The sequence below is a fragment of the Python bivittatus genome, unplaced genomic scaffold, assembly GCF_059951505.1.
Source record: "Python bivittatus isolate LINGU-HERP-01145 unplaced genomic scaffold, Pbiv_v1 ctg000140_np1212, whole genome shotgun sequence".
NCBI classification, from domain to species: Eukaryota; Metazoa; Chordata; class Lepidosauria; order Squamata; family Pythonidae; genus Python; species Python bivittatus.
In genome coordinates this window covers 1,384,193-1,405,232 of record NW_028277043.1, presented here as the reverse complement: position 1 = coordinate 1,405,232, position 21,040 = coordinate 1,384,193, and the positions used below count along the sequence as shown (strand labels likewise).

The window sequence follows — 21,040 nt, the reverse complement described above, 5'->3', positions numbered from 1 at the left end:
TGTGCAAGTGCTCATGTATGCTTCTGTTAAAATGCTTCTGCAAAGTGGGCATGCTTCATACTGTACAGAACAATGCTCAGGTAGGGAACTGATCGTATATACTACAAATTTAAGAAGGAAGGTATTTCCAAGTAGAGAATATTTAATAGGAACAAACAAACAAACACATATTTAATAGGGCTGTTCAGTAACTGCTTCCTTTTTGGTAGGGGAAGCAGTACTTAAGAGTGAGAAGTATTACTGTTGCTCACATCAGCATTTCAGTTCTGCTCTTTGGCTGTAATTTTCTAATTAATTTGGCTTTGTTCTGTTTTTTAATCTTGATTCTTATCCATCCAGGTTTGGCAAAATTAAATATTTATGTTCAAAAATATTTACACAGCATTTCAATCTTTTGTCAATCAAGATTTCTTTTGTTCTGCTATCATACTGCCCATACACAGTAGTATTGCCAATCTCTTTGTTTTTAAGCAACACTTTTATTAATGTTCTTTAAACCCTATTATTACTGGTCTCATGAAAACACAAACAGTATAGGAAACCAAATATATCTGGTTTCATGCTTCTCGAACTAGAGAGAAATAGCCATTTATAGAAATTCTTGCAGATTTAGTGCATGTTATATTTGCCCATTACTTAAGGAATGGACCGGAATTATATTTTTAAGTATATTCTGTGGATCTAGTTTATTCTGACCTATTGGAAATCTTTTTGTCATCTAAAAACAGTGACACTCCTCCTTTCTCAGAATCTTACTGATGGCATTAATTAATTTTCTAGCCCTATATATAAATTTCTTACAAGAACAAGCATTATTTTTCTGTTGTAGTATTACGTTTCCCTGCAAACATGGTTGCCTGTAACCTAAACTACTTCCTTATGCAGAGATTCTGGTCTATAAAGTATTGCCGTAGAATTTTTTTTATTTATTAAAACAGGGTTGTTTTCATGCATCTTATTCCGCTCTAAAATTAATGGTTGATAATGGACTTTAAAACCCTTAAGGAATTTATGGCAAAGCTGACAAATCCTGACAAAGTCTTAATCACATTTTAATCTATCCTATAATATAAGTGGAACATTTTAAAATGTAGAAAATGTAGGATTTTTTAAAAAAATATGTAGTATGACTTAATTTTCAATTATTACGTGAGGCTTTATAATATTCTTTAGATTCCTATGTAATTTCTACAGGGTTTGTTGAATATTCATGTACATTGGATATACTAACTTCTTTTCATAATATAAGCTACTAACCTCTCCAGCTTACTTATTTTTTCAAGTAACATCTATTTAAGATTTTTTTTTTTTTTTTTGCTTTGGTCACATTCCATAACATTTATGTACATTTCTGCTGAATATCTTCATGAAGCCTTTCAGATTTTTAATGTAATTTTCTAATGTGTTTGCTTCTTTTCCTCTTTGAAGTAGTAGAGTACAATGAAATTGATTTTTGAGCTATTTATTATAGTTCTTTTTATCAGATTTTATCAGTTCTTTTATCATCCATTAATAAAAGTTTATCCCAGTTCTTTTATTTGACTATTTATAGGTATCTGTTATACTACTACTTAGGTATATTTTTTATTTTATCTTAAAACTATAATATCAAGAAAACATATAAATATCAAACCACTAGATTTATAAAATTAAAAATAATAGATGTATTAATTAGTTCCTTCAAAATATTAAATTATTTTTGCTTCATACTTGCTTATCTCATTACCCTTGTTTTGAAGTGTACTAACCAATTGAATGCTGCAGCCCATTTATAATAGTCTAAATAAATAATAGTAAGCCTAAAGCCTATCAGTCAGAAAGCCACATATTTTTTCAGTAATGAGGTGAGATGCAAACATGCCAATATTTGCTTTTTTATACTTCTGATACATTATTTTACTGATTATAATTAAGACTTAAAATTGCTACTTTCACTTCCAGCAAATCAAATAATTTAATCCAGTGTAATGGAGATCATATATTTTTGTAATTTTGAACCCTATTAAATCTATCAGCTAATTCTGTGCTGTATTCTGAAAATCCTGTAACTTTTAACCTGTATCAGAATTTCTCATGTTCAGCTTCTTTCAACTTTACACCCTTATGATTGTTCTCTTAACTCTTTAGATTAATTTTTTCTTCATCCAGGGTAGCTTTTAAAACTGGGCCATTCAATTTTAATTCTTTCTTTCCTCCCTAAAATTTATTTTGTCTCATTTCTTATGTTCTACTAATGTCATTGTGTGTGTCATTTTCTTATATTTTAAACTGCCTAATAAAAGCATTTCACCTGCTTGTATTGGAAGTCTACCTTCAAAATCTCATCCTTATATGATTATCTGTAGTGGGGTTTTATTTGGACCTGTATCACTAATATCAGTAATTAAAAACAGATGAACAAATCAAACTGAAGTATAAATTTTCATTGCGTGCAATACTGACATTGGAATTAGTATCAAAATTTAAACTTTACCTTCTAAACTTTACCCTTTATTCCACATTCAAATAGTATTTGTTATTTTAAATAATCCCTTATACAGTAGTTTACATTTTATATATATTGTGAATTTCATCTTTGAAATAAATTCAAGAAAAATCACTATTGCAAAAATTGTAAATAACAAACACCTCTTTTTAAAAATCCTCTATTGCTGTATTCTCGATATCATACTACTTTGCAGCTTTATGTAAGAATATATATAAATCCATTGGGATTGTGCTGGTAGACAAATCAAATAAATAAAATATTATATATTCCAGTAACTTTTTTACTAATTGTGAAAACAATACATGTAAAACAAGTCTTCACCATTAGCTGCCTAATAAATTACAATAAGTTCTTTTAAAATTCCTTTTTAATAGCTGACAATATTGATTAAATTTCTGAACTTTAATAATGTCCTATTCTAGCTGTGGCATTCTCTGAAAGACAGTGCTAAGCAGTTGCAGTTTTCATTTTATGCTTATGCTATATAGCATGTGCTGGTATTACAGTTTCCAACCTTACACAGTTCTTAAATATTGCTACTTATGAAAATGGATCTCTGCAGCTTACCGTGTCCCTTTTCTGCCCATTCCACCATGTCCATTCCACCAACAAAAATTGAAAGCTCACCTGCCATCTGCTACAGTCTATCAGGGACCCAGCAAAATACCTCCCACCTTTTAGCTTTTTGAAATAAGTTTGCTGTGAATCCTTTGCACAGGATAGCTATAAATACATAAAATCGTCTTTTTGGGGGGAGGGGGTGGCTTAATGTAATTTGAATAGACTTTTCAATTGTAGCCAAATAGTAGTAGAGAAGCACTGACTATGCATTTTAATTTGGGGATAAAGTTTACTAATGAAAGCATTCCTTAAATGTATGCTTCAGAAATGTGTCTGGGAGCAAGCAGAGCAGGATTTATATGACTCTGACACCATTGTATTTCTGGATGGAAGGTGTCAGCTTTGGAAGCATTTTAATTGTTTTACCTAATCTACTTTAATCCAACTCTGTTCTTTCTAGATTTAGCAAAAGCTCTCTGCATTACCTCTTCATCATTAGGCAGAGCTTAATTCATCACTTTCTTTATTTTCTTTGCTCTTACCAGATTACTAATAACATTTTGCATTTGCTATAAGAATGTTCACTGGTGTGGTCTATAATCCTCCTCCTCCCTCTCTTCCATTCAGAGGCAACCAAGAATGAGTAAGTGCTCTAGACACCAAGGGGCAATAGATGTGGCAACTGGTGCTTAACATTGGAAATGTCCATTATTAGCACATTCCCAGGAAATGCTGTTCAGATTATCAGGAGGAAATGTCAGGACATTTAATAATCACCCTTGAGGAGTTCAGTGTTAAGTGTAGATTCCCTTCCTCCCACCCTTCCATTTTCTTCAGAATGTTCATTGTGTACTTTTGGATTCCAAAAGCAGACATGGAAGCCATACAGAGCAACACATCCTTAAATTCTAATGTTTGCTTGGTTGTGTTACTAAAGCTAATGATAATTTGTTTCTCCGCATTGCACATTTATAACAGTTATCTGTGATTGGCAGTCTTCACCTGTACGTCAGGTTTTGTTCATGCTTTGTAAAGTATGCATAATATGTACTAGTGTTAAAAGCACATATTTGTAATGAAGATTGACTTGGGAATTCTGTTTTGACATCTTTCATCTTGCTTTACAGTTAGTGTGAACTTGCTTTTTGTGCAGCTATGAGTGTGTACAGCTCTGCTGTATAATATGTAACTTTCTCAGGTTCACTCCCTAATATCCCACATAAATGATTTTTAGGTTGTAGCGTTAGGATAGATCTCACTGACATTTACTGCTAATGAACTGTCTTAGATAGCTTAACAAAAAAGTGACATTTTTCCTACTAGGACTAAAGAACTAGCTGTTCCATTTTACAGTTTGGGGAAGAGTTGGCTTCTACTTGCCTGTTTTTCCAATTATTCTCTTTTTATCATGGGCTGGTAATGATTTATTAATGTTTTTGTCTCCTTTTTAGGGCAGCCTCGGAACTTGCAAGATCTCTGTCGAATTAAAATCCGCCAGTGTATAGGCCTTCAAAACCTCAGACTTCTTGATGAACTACCGATTGCCAAGGTCATGAAAGACTACTTAAAACACAAATTTGATGATATCTGACAATTTGCAAGAGTTGGACAATAAGCAGGATTAGTTTGTATTCCAGATACCTTTCAAAGGCTGGTCACCTTGCACAACGTATATCCTATGCAATTTCTGATTTTTTGTTTTTTCCGAGAAGTCAGAAGGCAGGTATACAATTCCTTTTTTTGGGGGGGGGGCTGTTTTATACCAAATGCTAGGAGGTCTTAATTTTTTGAATTCTTGGTCCAAGTTTACAAGATTCAAGCTTTCTATACAACGTTACAATTGTGGGATTGGGTTTTATTTTGCAGGGGGCATTTTTTAGCATCACTTTTAAGAATGAAGAAGGAACATTGCTTGTTCAAAGGAAGTCTTCCCCATCCCTGTATAGCATGTGTAATACTGTGAGAGTGCTGAATGAATGCTAAACCAAATAAGGGTGAAGCTTAAGAGAGCAATCTACCATGTGTTGCTATTGTATCTCTATTGGTAGAGAATCCTAGGCAGACCCTGCTGCAAAGAGTTTCTGTAGCAACACTGATTGGTAGATTAAACCCTCTAGCACTATTCCTACAAAAAAGACCAACACGGCGCCTATTTATGCCTCATGAGGAGTGCTGACAATTGATTGGATTCCACATGGACACAATTTTCTGCCCAGAGGGAGGTTATTTTTTAGAATCATGGCTCAGGCGTGTAACTAGGATGTTCAGAGTTTACTATAGACATGGCGACTCTTTGAAAACATTGCCACCTTCATTCTTTTTTTTTATTCAAGTTAGATCTTCTGCATAATTATTGTACTTCAGATGTCCATACTTCTTACCCTTCCTTTGATGCCAGTATAAGTGGACTGCTTTTTGTAATTAGGTTTTACACTGCTCAGATACTTTTGTGGTCTCTCTGCATTATAAAAGCATTAACAGAAAACAAATTTAATTTCAAAGCTGACATATCCTGTTTCCATATAGTGCCTCATGTGCAATATATATATTTTTTATTTTTATTTCCTGTATCACACATGTGACTTTCACACATTCCTATCCTGACCTCAGTGTGATGTTTGTTACTATTGGGATTGCTGCTTTATAGTTGTTGGGTTTTTTGTTTTTGTTTTTTGTTATCACCACCTTCATTTCAAAGACATCTGATTTCAAATACTGTGGCTCACATCTGAGCTGTCATTTTTTTTCATACAACAGGCTAAGTCATGGTTTTCTTAGATCAAAATCTGAGCTAGCAATTTGTTTTTAATTTTTTTAATGGGGTCCATGATTTGTTTCTCTGACATACTTTCAGCTTGTTTGATGTTAAACAGAGCCTTAGGCTGATCCAAACTCCTCCTCTACTTATTCAGGCCATGTGAAAATCATTCACAACTCGAAATACCTGCAAATGTGAATTATGCATGCACAGATCTCTGTACTATCAACAGAAAGGCATGTAAAACTGAAATGTGGAGTTCGTAGAATGTGAATTCTGTGTGTGGGTATAACTCACTTTTCATAGGTATGTTGAACCTCAAGTGGTTGATCATATTCAATACACAGCTAACATCACTGCTGGGCCCTTTCTGAATACCATATCCTCCCTGTCAGGAAAATAATTCCATAATATTGCTAAAGCCGAGTTGTGCTTTGTAGCTTGAAACTAATCCTTGATTACAGTTTAGTTCTAAATATTGGCTACTGTGAATATCTTAGATAAGTCTCTTATTTTAAGGGAGTTGAGATCATTATATAAATGGGTTTCTGATTGTTCTTTATCAGCATCTAATCTTGAAACTTGGAGTGTTTGGATTTTAGCTCAGATTCAGCATTGATTATGTTGCAGAAATGCTGTTGGTTCTCATGCCTGAGTGTTTCAGGTTTTGAGGCACACATACATACCCCACACCCCATATATCAGTTTTGCTATATAATCAGTAGTTCGTAAGAGCAGCACAGTATGCCTTCATGTAAGGATCTCTTTTCTTGCTTTTAGTGGATTTTTAAGGAACAGTGATAGTCAAGGGATTCATTGCTCCTTTAGCCTCGGTTTTATAGAAGCAAGCAACAAGTTGATGGCTCAGTGTAAGGTAACAGGCTAATAGCACTTTCCCTCCCTTAAATACTTCAGTAGTTGCTAGAGGAAAGTGCAGTGTTTGCTGAAATGGCCAATTAATTTATTTTTTCCTTTTAACTTGTGCCATAGCCAAGTCAAGAATGCAGTTGATATAGATATACTAGATGTAAATGCAGTGCTATAGACAGTAAGATCCCCATCTTCACATCAGCAAATAGCTATTGTTAAGTTTCAGTCTTCTGAGAAATGTTTAAATCCTCCAATGGTCGATCTCTTATGATTTTTAGGTACTTTGGTATCTAAGGCCCCAATCCAGAGGAAGTTAGTTGTGCTTAAGTATGGTGAACTGGCACAATGGATTTGCAGGTCTGAATCAGTTTGCTTGATCTAGTGCATTCTTAACATCCTAGTTATCTTTATGGATGCAGGGATCCATTGTAAGATGATTTTAATTCTGTCTTGCTGCTGTGACTTCAAAAAATATATAAATGCCATGCTGATAACAAAAGAGCTATTTAATGAAGTATGTAACTCCTTTTATTTATTTGTTTGAGGTTTATTTTTGTGTTTCCCCCCATGTTTTAATACTTAGCTCATTTTTATGAAGTACATTTTGAGTTACCAATCTAAAAGTCCTAAACACCACCCTGCATGCCTTCCTTTCTGTGAAGCTGTGTTGGAAAGTTTAAGGCAAAGGGGGAAGGTTGAACTTTGGGTCCCAGTTGTATAGAAAATTAAGCACTTGAGTTATTAAATAACTGGGTAGTCACCCTCCCTCTTTAGTTTTAATGTTCAGGGAATTCCACAGCATATGTACTGTGCTAATTTGAGGCTGAGAGACAGAATGTACCATATACATGCATACCTCTGTGAAAGCTCAACTGGATGAAGGGTTATGAAACAGTAGATTTTAACTTATTTGATCCAACATAACTTCTTTATTAGACTGACAATTTGAAGAGGTGTATAATAATTTATAAAAGAAAATTATGAGAATTTTCTGTTAAATGTTTGGGCTTAAAATATGAAACAGTATGAGTATCTGTGCTAGGCCTGTTATCTCTTCTTGTATGTTTGTCAACTCTTAATGGTTTTTTGAAAACGCAGAGATTGGCAAGCACACCAAAGAAATGGACAAGATGATGATCATTAGGAAACCACAAACCTCATTCTTTTGAAAACAGCTAGAGTTTTGTAAATATTTCTGTTTATAGATGTACAGCAGAGTGTGTTTTTCTAGATTATTTAATTATCATATTTCTAATCTATTTACAATATTAGATACCATATTTGTTTATTCCAAAGGCTTCTGTTTGGATTGTAATTTGTTCCCTTTTTTGCTTAATTCATTACTCATGCTATGAAAAACTTTGTCCTCCTAAGGACAGCATGAAAACATAGTAGCCAAATATTTGTTAATATCTGATACTTTATATAACACAGGGGAAAAGACCCCATGTGGGAGTAACTTTAGCTCCCTACAAATTGTGGTTTGCAAATAAGAGGACACCCACAAGAACATACACTTCCCAGAAAATTCCCAACTCCTTCCCCCATTAAGGCCTTATTCTTATACTAATGCAAAACAGGCTTCCAGTCCTCTTTCAAATTCTAGTTAAGATGTGAATCTTGGCTTACTATTAACCACACTTAGCAGTAGTATAGAAGTAATGCTAAGCTTTGGTTGCAGCTAAGAGTAGAAGGGCAAGAAAGAGTGTAAGGGAGATCAGATTCCTGAGGCTACTTCCTAATGTACTAATCTTATTTATCAGGGAACCGGTAGTCTGCCCGAGGCATTGAAAGTTCTCTTGAAGAAAATAGGTCATTTTTCTGCTCCAGCAAGCTTCTGTTCATTTCAGCACTGTAGGACTTGAGATGGAGGCTTCCACTGTGGTTTCATCACATCCTTGTCAGGTTGCTACGGCGAACCGAGAGAATTTGAGACCCCAGTCTGGTTTGATCAGGTCAAGTCACAACTGTCACTGTGGGAAGGATAACATACTATTTTGTCTCCTGTTCTGTCTTCCACACAGCTCTTTCCGTGTTAGCAATTTCATAATATATTTTGTTTTTCTTTTGTAATGTAAGGCTTTCTGTTGGGTCATTTTGAATTAAAATAATTTACCAGTTCTTTTAAATTTGGTCATCTTCTCTCTATCTCTCTCTCCCCCCATTAGTCCTTTAAATGTTTTATATTGTAATGATTGAGAAATACCATCTCAGTGCCTGTCTTTTAGAAAATTACTGTTTGGATTTATGATTTAATTTTATTATTTATTGAACGCGGATTCAGCAAGCATGATCAACAACTTCAGATGTGATATTTCACTGCTATCAAAATTGTGAAGCTCTCAGATCTGGAGAGCACTTATTTTCTGATAATTTAAGTAATTGAATACATAAATAGAATAAATTGATTTAAATTAGCGGTTTAAATTGCCAGTATGAGAAGTCAATTCAAATACTTGATTTTAATCATATTTCATTTACTAAAAGTTTTCTAATTAAAATAGCGTCCTGACATTGCTGTAATCATGAAAATACTTAAAACTGACCCCCTCCCCCCAAGTGGATTTTCTAACTTTCTTTCAATATTTTAGAAGCAATGTATGGTTGCATATTTTTAGAAAACATTATTGGAGAAACACATCACAGGTGTTTTTTATTAAGCATATTTTGTTCCCATACCACAGTGATAATCATCATTCAGTCACAGAGATTGGCATTGTGCAGATCAGGGTACTCTGTGATACAGAAGGTAAATGTCCATGGTCTGTGAGAAATGAGTCAGTAGCAAATTTATAGTATGTAACTATAGCAACAAAAGATGTCATTGTTAGATAAGGGGACTGGATAACAACTATGATCACATGCCAGATCCTGGCTGCCAGTATCAAGCCACGATGTAGGTTCATGAACTGTGGCATTGTACGGTTAGTAGTGGTGCACATGTATTCCACAAAGATTCTCCTTTAGCAGTACATAAGGGAATCATGTTCAGATGGTGCCTGGATCAGTTCAGCTTTCAGTTTAAAACAGGCTATTACTAAAAAGAAACAGATCGGCTTGTCTGTTGCTTAAAATCTGAGCAAAGAATTGCCCAGGTAGGGGAGCTTCTTCACTCAGACCAAAAAAAAAAAGCATGCAAACTGCCATTTTTGATGTAGCAACTGCTCTTGAGATATATTGGAATAAACTGTGGGAGAGGGTTGCTGGTTCAGATCAGAGACTCTTGAGTTGGGCAGCCTTAATTGGCTCCAAAAGATTGGATCCTGCTTTTCTTGCTTCCAAGTCTCTTACCTTCGTGCTTTCTACTTGTCTGGGACTCTCTTCCTCAATACTTCAGCTGAAAAGGCTACAAGGAAGTTGAATAATGTTAAACGTTATTCCCTACCTTCAAGCCTACAGTCCAAAAAAGATAACACCAGTATTCTGGCTGTCAGTATCTCAGCTGCTCGGTATCTCCTCTCAGCTAACCAGTCCTTCAGTCTTTCCTACTCTGCAGCCCCATCTCTTATGCATTGTCAGGCCTATCTGAAATACTCCTGTGAGTTCCGAACTGGATGTTTCCTTCTGTATCTCCTTCCCCAAGATGATGATGTTGGCCTCTTATATCACTACAGTGGAATGCAGAAATAATATAATAACAATAATAAAATTTTATATATATTTGAAATATACATGTTGTATGTTTCTGTTCCTGTTAGCTCTAAGGGTTTTACAGCCTTCTAAAAAGTTAAAACAAACAAACAAACAACCATTTATTTAAAAAGCAAAAGAATAAAATAACTATAAAATAGCTTGTAAACAGCATCTGTATTGTAAAAAGGATAATTCTGAACTGAGTAATAGAAACGTTTAAGGAAACAAAATCAGCTTCTAACTGGTTCCTAAAGTGAGTAGCATATTTTATTGCCAGCATTTGACAGTTTCAGTGAAAGAATACTCTGTGTAAAGTACTTTGTATTTCAAAGTGTTTTGTTGCTTTTAGTTGCCCTTTAAGATATGTGGAATATCTTCCCATATATTGGAAGAGGTAGTGGTATCGAAGGACAATGACACCGGACTTCATTTAGTCAAGGCACCGACATTTTATCCCAGGATGAGAAATTACAATCCAGATATAAAAAATAAGGATTTCCATGTTGACATTTTAGAGTTTCCTAGGATGAAAAATATGTAGCAGATACCTTAAATTTACTAGTATCCAATTAGTAAACAAACTGTTTTATTTTCTTTGATGAGAGAGCCAGAGCTATTTGCACAGATCAACCCTTTTTGGTTCTCTTTCTTGGCAAAATATTTATGCAATTCCTACTGATTTCTTAATACCAGGCCATAAATTATGCTCTGGTTTATATATAGTATTTCCTCTGTTTGTTCATTTCTCAGCCGAATGCATATTGTTGTTTACAGAAATGGTAGACCTGCAAGCTGTTCATGAAAATTTTATCCAAGTGATAGTACATTCCTTTCATAAATATAATTGGCTTCCGTTATATAGAAATTGGCTTGTTTTTCTGATGATGGGTTTTCTAATGAGGCATGAGTACTTTCCTGCTTTTTTGTTTAATTAAACTGTTAGGGGCATATATACTGGATTTATTTTGCCTTTGCAGATAGAGAAACTTTGTTCAGCTGCTGAGGAGCTTAGAGTCCTTAAAGCAAAGATGATCAGCCAGCATCGCAGGGCTTGAATTTGGTATCAAGCCTCCTATAACTTGCCCTGGGGTTCCTGTGAATCTAATTGCTTGCAAGAAAAACAACATTGCATTGGACACTACATTAATGTTAAAATTTTCTTGAGTTTGCTTGTAATGCCCAAGTCTGAATATATATGCTGTTATAGTATTAATAATCATTTTTAAAAGACTCAAATTGAGCTCAATGTCTGGTAACTACATGGAGACAGTCATGAAGTTTTCTTGGCAGCAGTGTAGAACTGGTTTGCTCTTTCTCCCTTCTGAGAATTTTTTTGTCCCCAAATTATCAGCCTAGTTTATAGCCCTGGGCTTTCCAGGCTAGTATCTCCCACAGAAATACTAGCCTGGAATAACACTGCTTAGCTTTTCAAGAACAACCAAGGTTGTTTAGGTGCTGCACTAGGAAATCTTTTGAAAGTCTCTTTATACATTTCTTATTGTTTACATAGTATTTTTTCCACACCATGCATAATTTTATGCATTTCTCTCACATCCATGTCCCCCATCTGATTTGATTTCTTTTTCTGTTAAGAAAGTGTGAGCATTATTATTACCTTTTGTCATGAAATAATTACTTTAGTTTTTTTGCTCATTCAAATTGCCCCTTTCTTTCTCTTTTCTGTTTTTACAGTATTCCCCAGGAGATGTTACCAGAGCATGGCCACATCACTGATTGTTATAAAAGACTTATAATATTGACAGCTTTGTTATCAGTTTCTTTCCAAATAATCCCCAGCATTCACTTTGCCATTTTACACCAGCTGTGAATTGAGTTAGATGTTTACACTGAGCTGTCTACCACAACCACAGGATTCTTTTCCTGATTAGTCATTGCTTACAGAAAAACATATTTCCAGTTATAATGCTTTTCCACCCCAATATACACACAGAGAGATCTGGAGTTCTTTTCTCTGGGTTATTGCTCTGCTCTTCCCTAGCTTCAAATCCCTTATGAGCAAGAGAAAAGCACTAAGCGATACTTCCTTGGGCTTATATCCCTCTGTTGTTACAGCTGTCCATTTATTCTACTGCTCTGGAACCTTTATAACATGTGTCTCATAAACTATGTCAGCTAATCAACCCTTTGTCTGACATTTTGATTGACTCCTCACCGTGGTTGACAGCTTCACAATTCAGACCACTCTGTTTACTTATGCCTTTTGTCCATGTACAGTAATTACAAGACAACATGGAGGGAGATAACTGAGGTACCAAGGATGACTCCAGCCAGAGGTGCACAAGACAATGACTTACTACGTTTATATTCCATTTTTCCTCAAAGAGGTCAAGGTGGTGTGCATAACACTCCCTGCTCCAGTTTGTTCCTGCAACAATAAACCTGTGAGTGGGTTAGTCTGAGATATTGCAACTGGCACAAAGTAAACAGTTTCCATGGTTGAGATACCTTCATATCCTCAGTCATCTATCAACATCTTAACCTCTGTACAGTCTTGAGTTAAGGAGGAACTTTCCTATAGATACTGTGTTAGCTTTTTTCCTATATGATTTACACCATACAAAAATATTAAATAAAAATATTTAATTTATAAAATGGAATGCTAAGTTTAGCTCCTTAAAGTTAAATTGACTGTAATAAATATTTGCAAATGAGAGGTTTTTAGAATGCAGAACTGGGTTTTAGTGGAAAAGTATTAGAACTGTATATTCAGTGAGGGAGCAGGATAGCTTAGGTGAGTATGTATGGCAAGTCATCCAGAATAAAGCCTCAAGAAGAAAACAGTTCAGTCTAGCACAATGGGGTTACTTATCTAGTTCTACAGGGATCTTTTAATTTTGTGACTCAGCTTTTCTCATGCTTCTCCTTGTGTCAATGAAATACATTGTCATGACTGCTATTGTCTAGGCCCCCTCTGGGTATAATAACAGACCTTTAACCGCCAATTCATATCAGGAATATTATTGATCATTTGATGTATTGTGAAAGTTGATCCATTTTATCTACCAAATGGATTCTTCCAGTACTTGATAACGGCTTCAGTATATTTTTTTCCCAATTTCATTTACCTCTAAAACAACTATTTTTAAAGAACAAGACATATTGTGGCATTAATATATTTTCTATGGTATAAAGTTTTGTGGTCAAGAACTAGTTTCTTCAGAAAGAAGAAATGTTGGTTATTTTGAACAGCTATACGAACTTATTTATACCCAACAAGTTTTGACAGAATCTCTTAATCATTTGAAGGCACTTTATCCTATACACTTATTACGTGCCATCAAGTCGTTTTCGACTCCTAGCAACCACATAGATAGAGTTCCTCCATGACCTGTACACTTAATATTGAACTAAATGGGACGTTCTTCTGAACAGAGATACAGTATATAAGATTGTGCTGTCAATCATGTCTGTTGCTGGAAAGTGGTGGAGAATAAAAATGAGCCTTAAGTGGTTGGTCATCTTCTGTGTTCATGCCTAATCTCCGGTAGGTGATTGCTATGTAATTTGGTTGGTTGCCCCCTCACCATAAATGGGTGGCTACACACACACACAAGTATGGCTGTTATAGCCTTGACTTTTGTTCTTTTTGGTCATTAGGACCCCAAGAACTTTGTTCAAAAGCAGTGAGTGTAACAAATGAACTTAAAACAGAACGTCTTTGTTTTTTACTGATTGCCCTGTTCTGCTTTATGGCAGAGGTTAACACAAAGAATGAATTTGTAGTGACATTGTTTAAAATGTTTTTTTTCCTTGTCTAATTAAAGGGGATGCTTGAAAGGTGACTCAGGTGGCTCAACACCTTGTTCCCGAAATGTTTGGCTTGAGCCTTCAATGAGGCACACAAAGCAAATTGTTTTAAACCCCCATGGGAGGCTGTCTGCAAAGAAGGGAGATTCCATGTCTTTGCTGTTAGATTTAAAAATTAAACTATCATCTGTACAAACTTATATAATTGATTTTCAAGTAGATTGCCATCTGAGACAGCAATCAAAACTGAGTCACTAAATAGCATGTGGAAGAATTCATTTAAAATCACATTTAATTTTCATTATCTAAAAACTGGGAGACTTGACAGAGGGCCTAAATAATAACTGAGGAGATGCCAGTTGAGTGTTCCAAGGTAGGAACAAGGCAAGTTTTATAGGTACCTTACCGTAGCTGAAAATGCCCCCTTTCTTACTGCATCCTACCTGTTTCACTTCTAATAGCAAAAGCATCATAGATGATACCATGACAGCTTACTGCTACATAATAGAAAGCAAATGTTTGATTAGATAATTGTATTCCAAATTGTAAAATTCATGTAGATTGTTCAGAGAAAACTATTGTTAAGGAAATGTGAAAAACAGGCATTATTGGACAGGACCTACTATAACTGTTAGGTAGGACCAAATGTATCTCTTTTTTCAGGAACTTGCAGAGGATTATTTGAAATAAGTAGTGGTATAAATAAGTAGTAACAATTTTTTTTTTTTTTTAATTTGCGCTCAGTCGTTACCGACTCTGCAGTGACTGCCTGGACGAGTCCTTGCAGTTTTCAAGGCAAGGTGTTTCGGAAGTGGTTTGCCAGAGCCTCCTTCCTAGAGCAGAGCCCAGCTGGCGAGCGCAGGAGGCGGGGTTTCCATTGCTTCGCGCCCTTTTCAGGCGAGCGCAGTTTCACGCTTACCGGCAACTGCTCCCAACTCCTTTTGCAAGGCGCTGCCAGCATTTTTCCTCCCACCGGAGTGAGAGTCCCCATTTATCTACTCACGTGAGTAACAAATTACTACATATGAAAAGCAACAGATAAGGAAGCAGGGTAGAAAGTTGGGCTTATGAATTAGGCAGGTAAGAAATAGCAACATTAAAATGTTGCTGGATCAGGTTAAAAGTTAATCTTGATCAGCACTGTGTGTCTATACTGGCCAACCAGAAGCAATCGCCCTGTTTTATTGTTACTTCCTAGCAGCACAGCTACCAAGATTAGTACTGTTAATTTGTCCAGTTTCTTGTTCAAACTATTTAAATTTCTGCCACATTTGATGGCAGAAATTCCATAGTGCAACTATATATTGTACAAATGAATTGTTTCTGGGTCCTGAATTACTATCAGTACCTAGAAATAAGTAGTGGTATAAATAAGTAGTAACAATTTTTTTTTTTAACAATGTAAGGGGCATAGTCTCTGAATCCCCCTTTTCCATACATGATTTTTATATACCTCTGCCATCTCCCCTTACCCGCATAATGTTCTGATGTGCACAATATTTTTGTATGTATTTTGCAGAAGCTCAGTGCTAGAACACATTCAAACTGTGACCTTTGAAATTCCCACCTTGGACCATGCTTCCTTAATTTTAATCTTGTAGACTTTAGATTACACGCAAAACATTACTTATATTAATTGAATTAGATTAGTTTTTCTTTTGCAATTGGTTCAACATCTCCCAACCCCCATTTTGCATAGCTTGACTGAGCTACCGATTATGCACGTCAGGAATCCACATAGACTCCTGTAGTGCTGAACTGAGAATGGCAGGGGTTTTCCTCGTGCCATTTTCCCAATCCTTGTGGGATAAGGCACTCTGGGTACGTTGTCACTCTTCACCAAGGAGAGAAAGAACAGTGCATTAGAAGTGGTGCATGTAATTTAATTCCCCTGCCTTGTTCTGTATAAAACAATTTCATTCTCAACGTGCTTCTCTTTTTCTGGGCTGGGTAGTTGAGTTAGCACCAGAGGACAAGTTTTTAGAAAAAAATAAGTCAGTGTTTTAATTAAATGGGATGACCCATACTTTGTGATAATCTACCTGAGAAGTGGTAGTCTCCAAGTGTCCTTTGCACGACTGGGAACACTGTAAAATGGTGGTTGCAACCAGACTCATACATCAGTGGTGAGCTGGTTAACTGGGAAAGGAATGGCTGGGTCACCTATGTCATAGAAATAAGGCTACTGTACATACATTTTTTTATTTTTTTTTTGGTGAGCTAGGAAATGTTCTAGCGTGCACGTATGTGGGTATAGAGAGGTATGTGTGGGTACAGAGGGGAGAAAAATCTAAGCCCTATAAAGAAACACCATAAAGTAAAAGGATCTTTGGGAGATGCCACCGCTCTTTTAAATTGTGTGGTCTTCTACCATTACCTAGTTACATCCAACCTACTACACAGGCCCCATGGCTGTCAGTGTGTGGGTATCACGTATGCAGAGTGGGCTAGAGTTTATAAAAGCCTGTCCCTCGGGCTTTCCAGTTGCTGCTGACGTTCAACTCCCAGTGGCCCCTGTGGCAAGTATGGAGAGGTGCTTGCAGCTGTAATTCAGCAACAATTAGCAGACAGGTTTTTCATCTCTGCCCTCCATTTAAAAAACAGAACTTTTTTTAAACTGCCCAATAGCCAAAGCTCTCTGGATAGTTTACAATAAAAGACGCTAAAAGGTATAAGCTGAGTAAAAACATACATTGTGAAGTCGAATAAAGTGCAAAATGAAAACACCATGCAAACTAGGCAGCAGCAAGGCTGGCTTCAAAATCTAAAACAATACAAAGTAAAATAAAGTAAAAGACAGTTAAAAAGCCTGGGAAAATATATATTCACTTAGTGTCGAAATGTTGCCAATAGGGGCACCAGTCAAGCCTCTCTGGGGTGGGAATTCAATAAATGGGGTGCCACCACAGAAAAAGCTCTCTCTCATAGAGACCCACCTCACCCCTTTGATGGAGGGGGGGACCTAGAAGAGGACCTTATTAGATGATCTTCAGATCCAGGTAGGTAAATTCAGGAGAAGGTATATTCCACCTAGTGGAATATAAATATCCTTATTTGATAAACCGTCCCCACTTCCATTGGATCCTAGTTAGGGAGATTGAGCATAGATAACTTCCCTTCATTATCACAATGCTGCTATATTCTTTTATTCATCTTTTCTCTGCTCAAGTGGATGGTAATTATTGGAAAAAGTAAGAACATTGGCTGGAAGTGATTTATTTATTTAAAGTGGATATGTTCCAACTCATTAACGGGAGCAAAAAATAAAAATACAGCCCACCAGCATCCTCTTGGGGTCCTCAATTCCCCCCTGAAACTGGCAGAAAAGAGCTTTTTTAAAATTTTACTACCTTTTTTAGCAGGAGGTCTGAAGGTGCAAACAAGGCTTATGGAGATGTAAGGCACCCATTTTGCTTCTGAGCACAGCCACTCCCAAATGGCTTTTTGGAGAGTGACCTGCCACACTGATCCTGGTATGATCCTCAAGCTGATAAAAGTTGCATTAATTGTGTGAGGCTGCTTCATTCCTCTGGATGGAGAGGCAGATCTTGCTCTCTTTCAGTCCTATATTATACCCCCCCACACACACACACACAAAGAAGCCACATTCACCCAAGAGCTTCATCCACTGGTTGCATATAATATAAACTGAACTTGAGCTCCCACAATGTGCTCAGCCAGAATCAAAGAAGTCAAACTGACTTTGTCAAAACGCATGAACCTAGTCTGTAAGTTAAGTAGAACTGGGATGAATCTTACAAAAGTAAGGAAGGCTGTGACCGTGTCCCTTAAAGCTTTATTTGCGGTCCAGATGTTCACTATTGATAGGCAACTTTGCCCTTTATCTTTTAAGCTAGACTTGGGCAAGACAGGACTGCCTTTCCTGCTTCTCTTTTCTAAAGAGAGCCCCTGGTCACTCTGGTTCCTTCCTGACAATGTATTTTGGTCCTTCTAGACAATGATCGTAAGTTGAGAACTATCATTTAAACATGACTAACTTGTCCAATTATAAAATCCCCCAAATTGCTCTTGAATATAGGGTGCTTTCTTAAGAAGCAGTAATATCTTTCACTGATCGACTTAATTTGTCCTCCCCCCAGCCCACTCCTCCCCACTCCATTGACAGCCCACTCATTTTAAGTGATGTCCAGTCTCAATGCCTTGCCTGTTCTTGCCCTTTTGATATTGGGCATTACACATCCTTTCTGTTTAGTCTGCAAAATTCTGGGGTCAACCTTTGTGGGGGAGGAATGATAAAGAAGGGTTTGTGATTGGCCTAAATGGCATTTGGGTTTTACTGTCTTCCTGGATGATGTGATGCTGTGCATTTTGGAGGGCTTGCAACCACAGAAAGAAAAGGTGGTGAGGGGAGTCACGGGGATTTGTGGGCACCATATCAGAAGACTGAAAAGATGCATTTTATAGAAGCTCCAACAATTCCTAAAGAATGCTGGTAAGTTAAAAACAAGCCAACCGTTTTGCTGAAACGACTACCAGCTTAATTTTTCCTCTTAACGCTTTTTTTCCCCTTTTGTTTCTGTAGTGAAATGTGTAATCGGTCTATTGAGTGTTTTTGAAATGCAGCCCTCATCTCTCCCAGCCAGAAGAGTCTTCCCCCAACCTGCGCCCATCCACATGTATTAGATGGCAACTGACAACAGTTATCCTGCCTCGGGGGCTGGATTTTTCCTTGTTTAGTTACTAACAAGTAAATCACTGAAGATAATACACACATTCCAATTATCACTTTGAATATATTCCCATTTTAAAAAGAAGAAAATTAACATTTCTTTAAAAAGAATGATTAAACAGTAATCTAAACTTTTAAAAAGTTTCCAAAGTTCTTATCCCCCATCAAATTGCTTAATTAAATTGCTACTCCTTATTGTGCCAGAATATTGATCTTCCCCAATCTGGTACCTTCCAGATGAGCTGAGACAATGGTTCACAGAATTCCCAATCAGTATGGCTAACAATGACACTATTCGTTAATTTCTGAATAGTTTGTTACCACATTTTCCCATTTGGTTTAGCTGCAGAATAAATTACTGTTTTTTTCTTGTTCTGATGCCTTTAGAAAAATGACCTGAAACTGTTTGCTGTGTTTTAGGAGATTTATCCACAGTTGGGAATATGCAATTTGTACTTCATGTAGAACAATCAAAGATTATATGTTACATTACTTTGGGCTGGGAGTGGAGGAAAGTTGGTCACCACTTCTGTAAACAGTGATTGGGTTGTTTTCAGCCATGGCATCCTTGTTAGTGCTGTCTACCTCAGTAGGATTATCTATAGCTCTTGAGTGCAAATTGTTACAATATAGTGAGAGGAAGCATCTTAGTATGTGATGGGAAGATAGTTGATGCCAAAGTATTGCCAAACAAATCTATCTATCTACCTACTTACCTACCTACAGTACCTATCTACCTACCACAGCCTACTGGACAAAAACTTTCTACCTTCTCCAGCACATCAGCTTTGATTACCAAAACTTGAAAATACCAAATATTCAGTCTGGTGGTGTTAGTTTTGCCAGGAATCATGTGTTTAAAGATCAAGCAACCAACCTGTGTAACTACCATATGAAATTACATTATCACCTTTCACCGCTACCTCCGTTTACTCTGAAGAACTTTCTCCCTTAAAGCAGGGCCATCCGCAGAAAAGTTGGAGAGGACAACACCGTTGTATCTGATTCAGAGCAGTTGCTCTTGGCTGTGGAAAGCAAAACAATTAGTTCACAAAAGATGAAATTCCAGCAAAAGAATGCTAGTACAATTTACTGTATATTTTACTAGATGAGATCATATAATATTGCATGCTAGAAGTACACCTACCATCCAAGGAGAACTTCAAAGAGTCAAGAAAGCATTTAGGTAAAGCAATACTTGTGCACATTATTATATGGGCAACTTAGGCATAGCTGTAAAAAAATGTGCCCATCTTAAAGAAGCCTACCTACTGGACCTGTTTACACAAGATAAATAACTGGGTCATAACAGAAGGAGGGCCATGTATTGTGGAAACAGAAATACTGTCAGCTAATTAACCACTAAGGAATTTAGATTAAGGATTACACAAACTTTCCCCAGTCAACTGTTTCATTCAAAGAGATGACCAGAAGGTGGGAGGTAACTAACCTTTTCCACATCTCCAGCCAAGACAACTTCCTAGACACCCCCAAACAGGCCTCTCTAGATACAGTGGTCTGTATATAAAGGAGTGAAAAAAGGGTTGAAATGGAAGAGTGGGCATGCTCCTCCCAACTCTGTTGATTATGGTGTTGATTCCACTAGTCATGCTGTTGTGGGGAGGTAGAGGTTCAGTCTGTCAAACTAAAAATATGGGAAAAGAAGTGAAATCCTTACATCTTGCTTTTCAACACCTGGAGGGGGGAAGTGGGGGGGGGGGAATAGACACTTTATTCAGTTGTCTGGCTTGAATTGACTGGGGCAGATCATTAGGTCAGGCGTAGCTGCAGAGGTGATAGATATGTTTTGCAGAATGTTCTCTTATAATAGTTAATCTCCATTTCTGTATTAGGCATGATCAAGTGATTCTGAATGCATGCCACACAGAGTTGCAAAACTGAGTTAGGCAGAGTTGCCTAAGAGTGGTAACTCATAAGTATATAGTAGTCGGTTTTGCTGGATTTCTAAATGTGGGAGATTTTAATGCTGCAGTGATCTCCAGGGCAAAATCCCCCTCTAAAGCATACATTGCAGAGAGAACAACCTTGAAGCAGAAGAAGGTGATTGAAATGAAGCAAGGCCAGAGCCAAAATCATGCCAAATGAAACATTGAGCCCCCATGAGCATTAAGGTACATCCTGTAACACATTTTTAGTTTTGCTCATGTAGAACTATCTATGTACTCTCCTTGTTATTTGAATCTTTTCATTCTGCAACCACCACAGAAGTCCAGAGTACTTTATTTCGATTGCTGGCTAGCCTTTCCTGATC

At 36.6% G+C, this 21,040-nt stretch overlaps 1 protein-coding gene across 6 annotated transcripts in view; it reads left to right on the top strand.

Annotated features, from left to right (window-relative positions):
* Nucleotides 1-8,806, top strand: part of ASB7 (ankyrin repeat and SOCS box containing 7) — a 34,576-nt gene extending 25,770 nt beyond the window's left edge. For all 6 annotated transcript variants that reach the window (XM_088136413.1, XM_088136411.1, XM_025164679.2 and 3 more), the window contains one exon: nt 4,501-8,806. In XM_088136413.1, the coding sequence (XP_087992539.1) occupies nt 4,501-4,640 (140 nt within the window). In that variant the 3' untranslated portion in view covers nt 4,641-8,806. The remainder of the gene's footprint in view (nt 1-4,500) is intronic.
* The last annotated feature ends 12,234 nt before the right edge of the window (nt 8,807-21,040 follow it).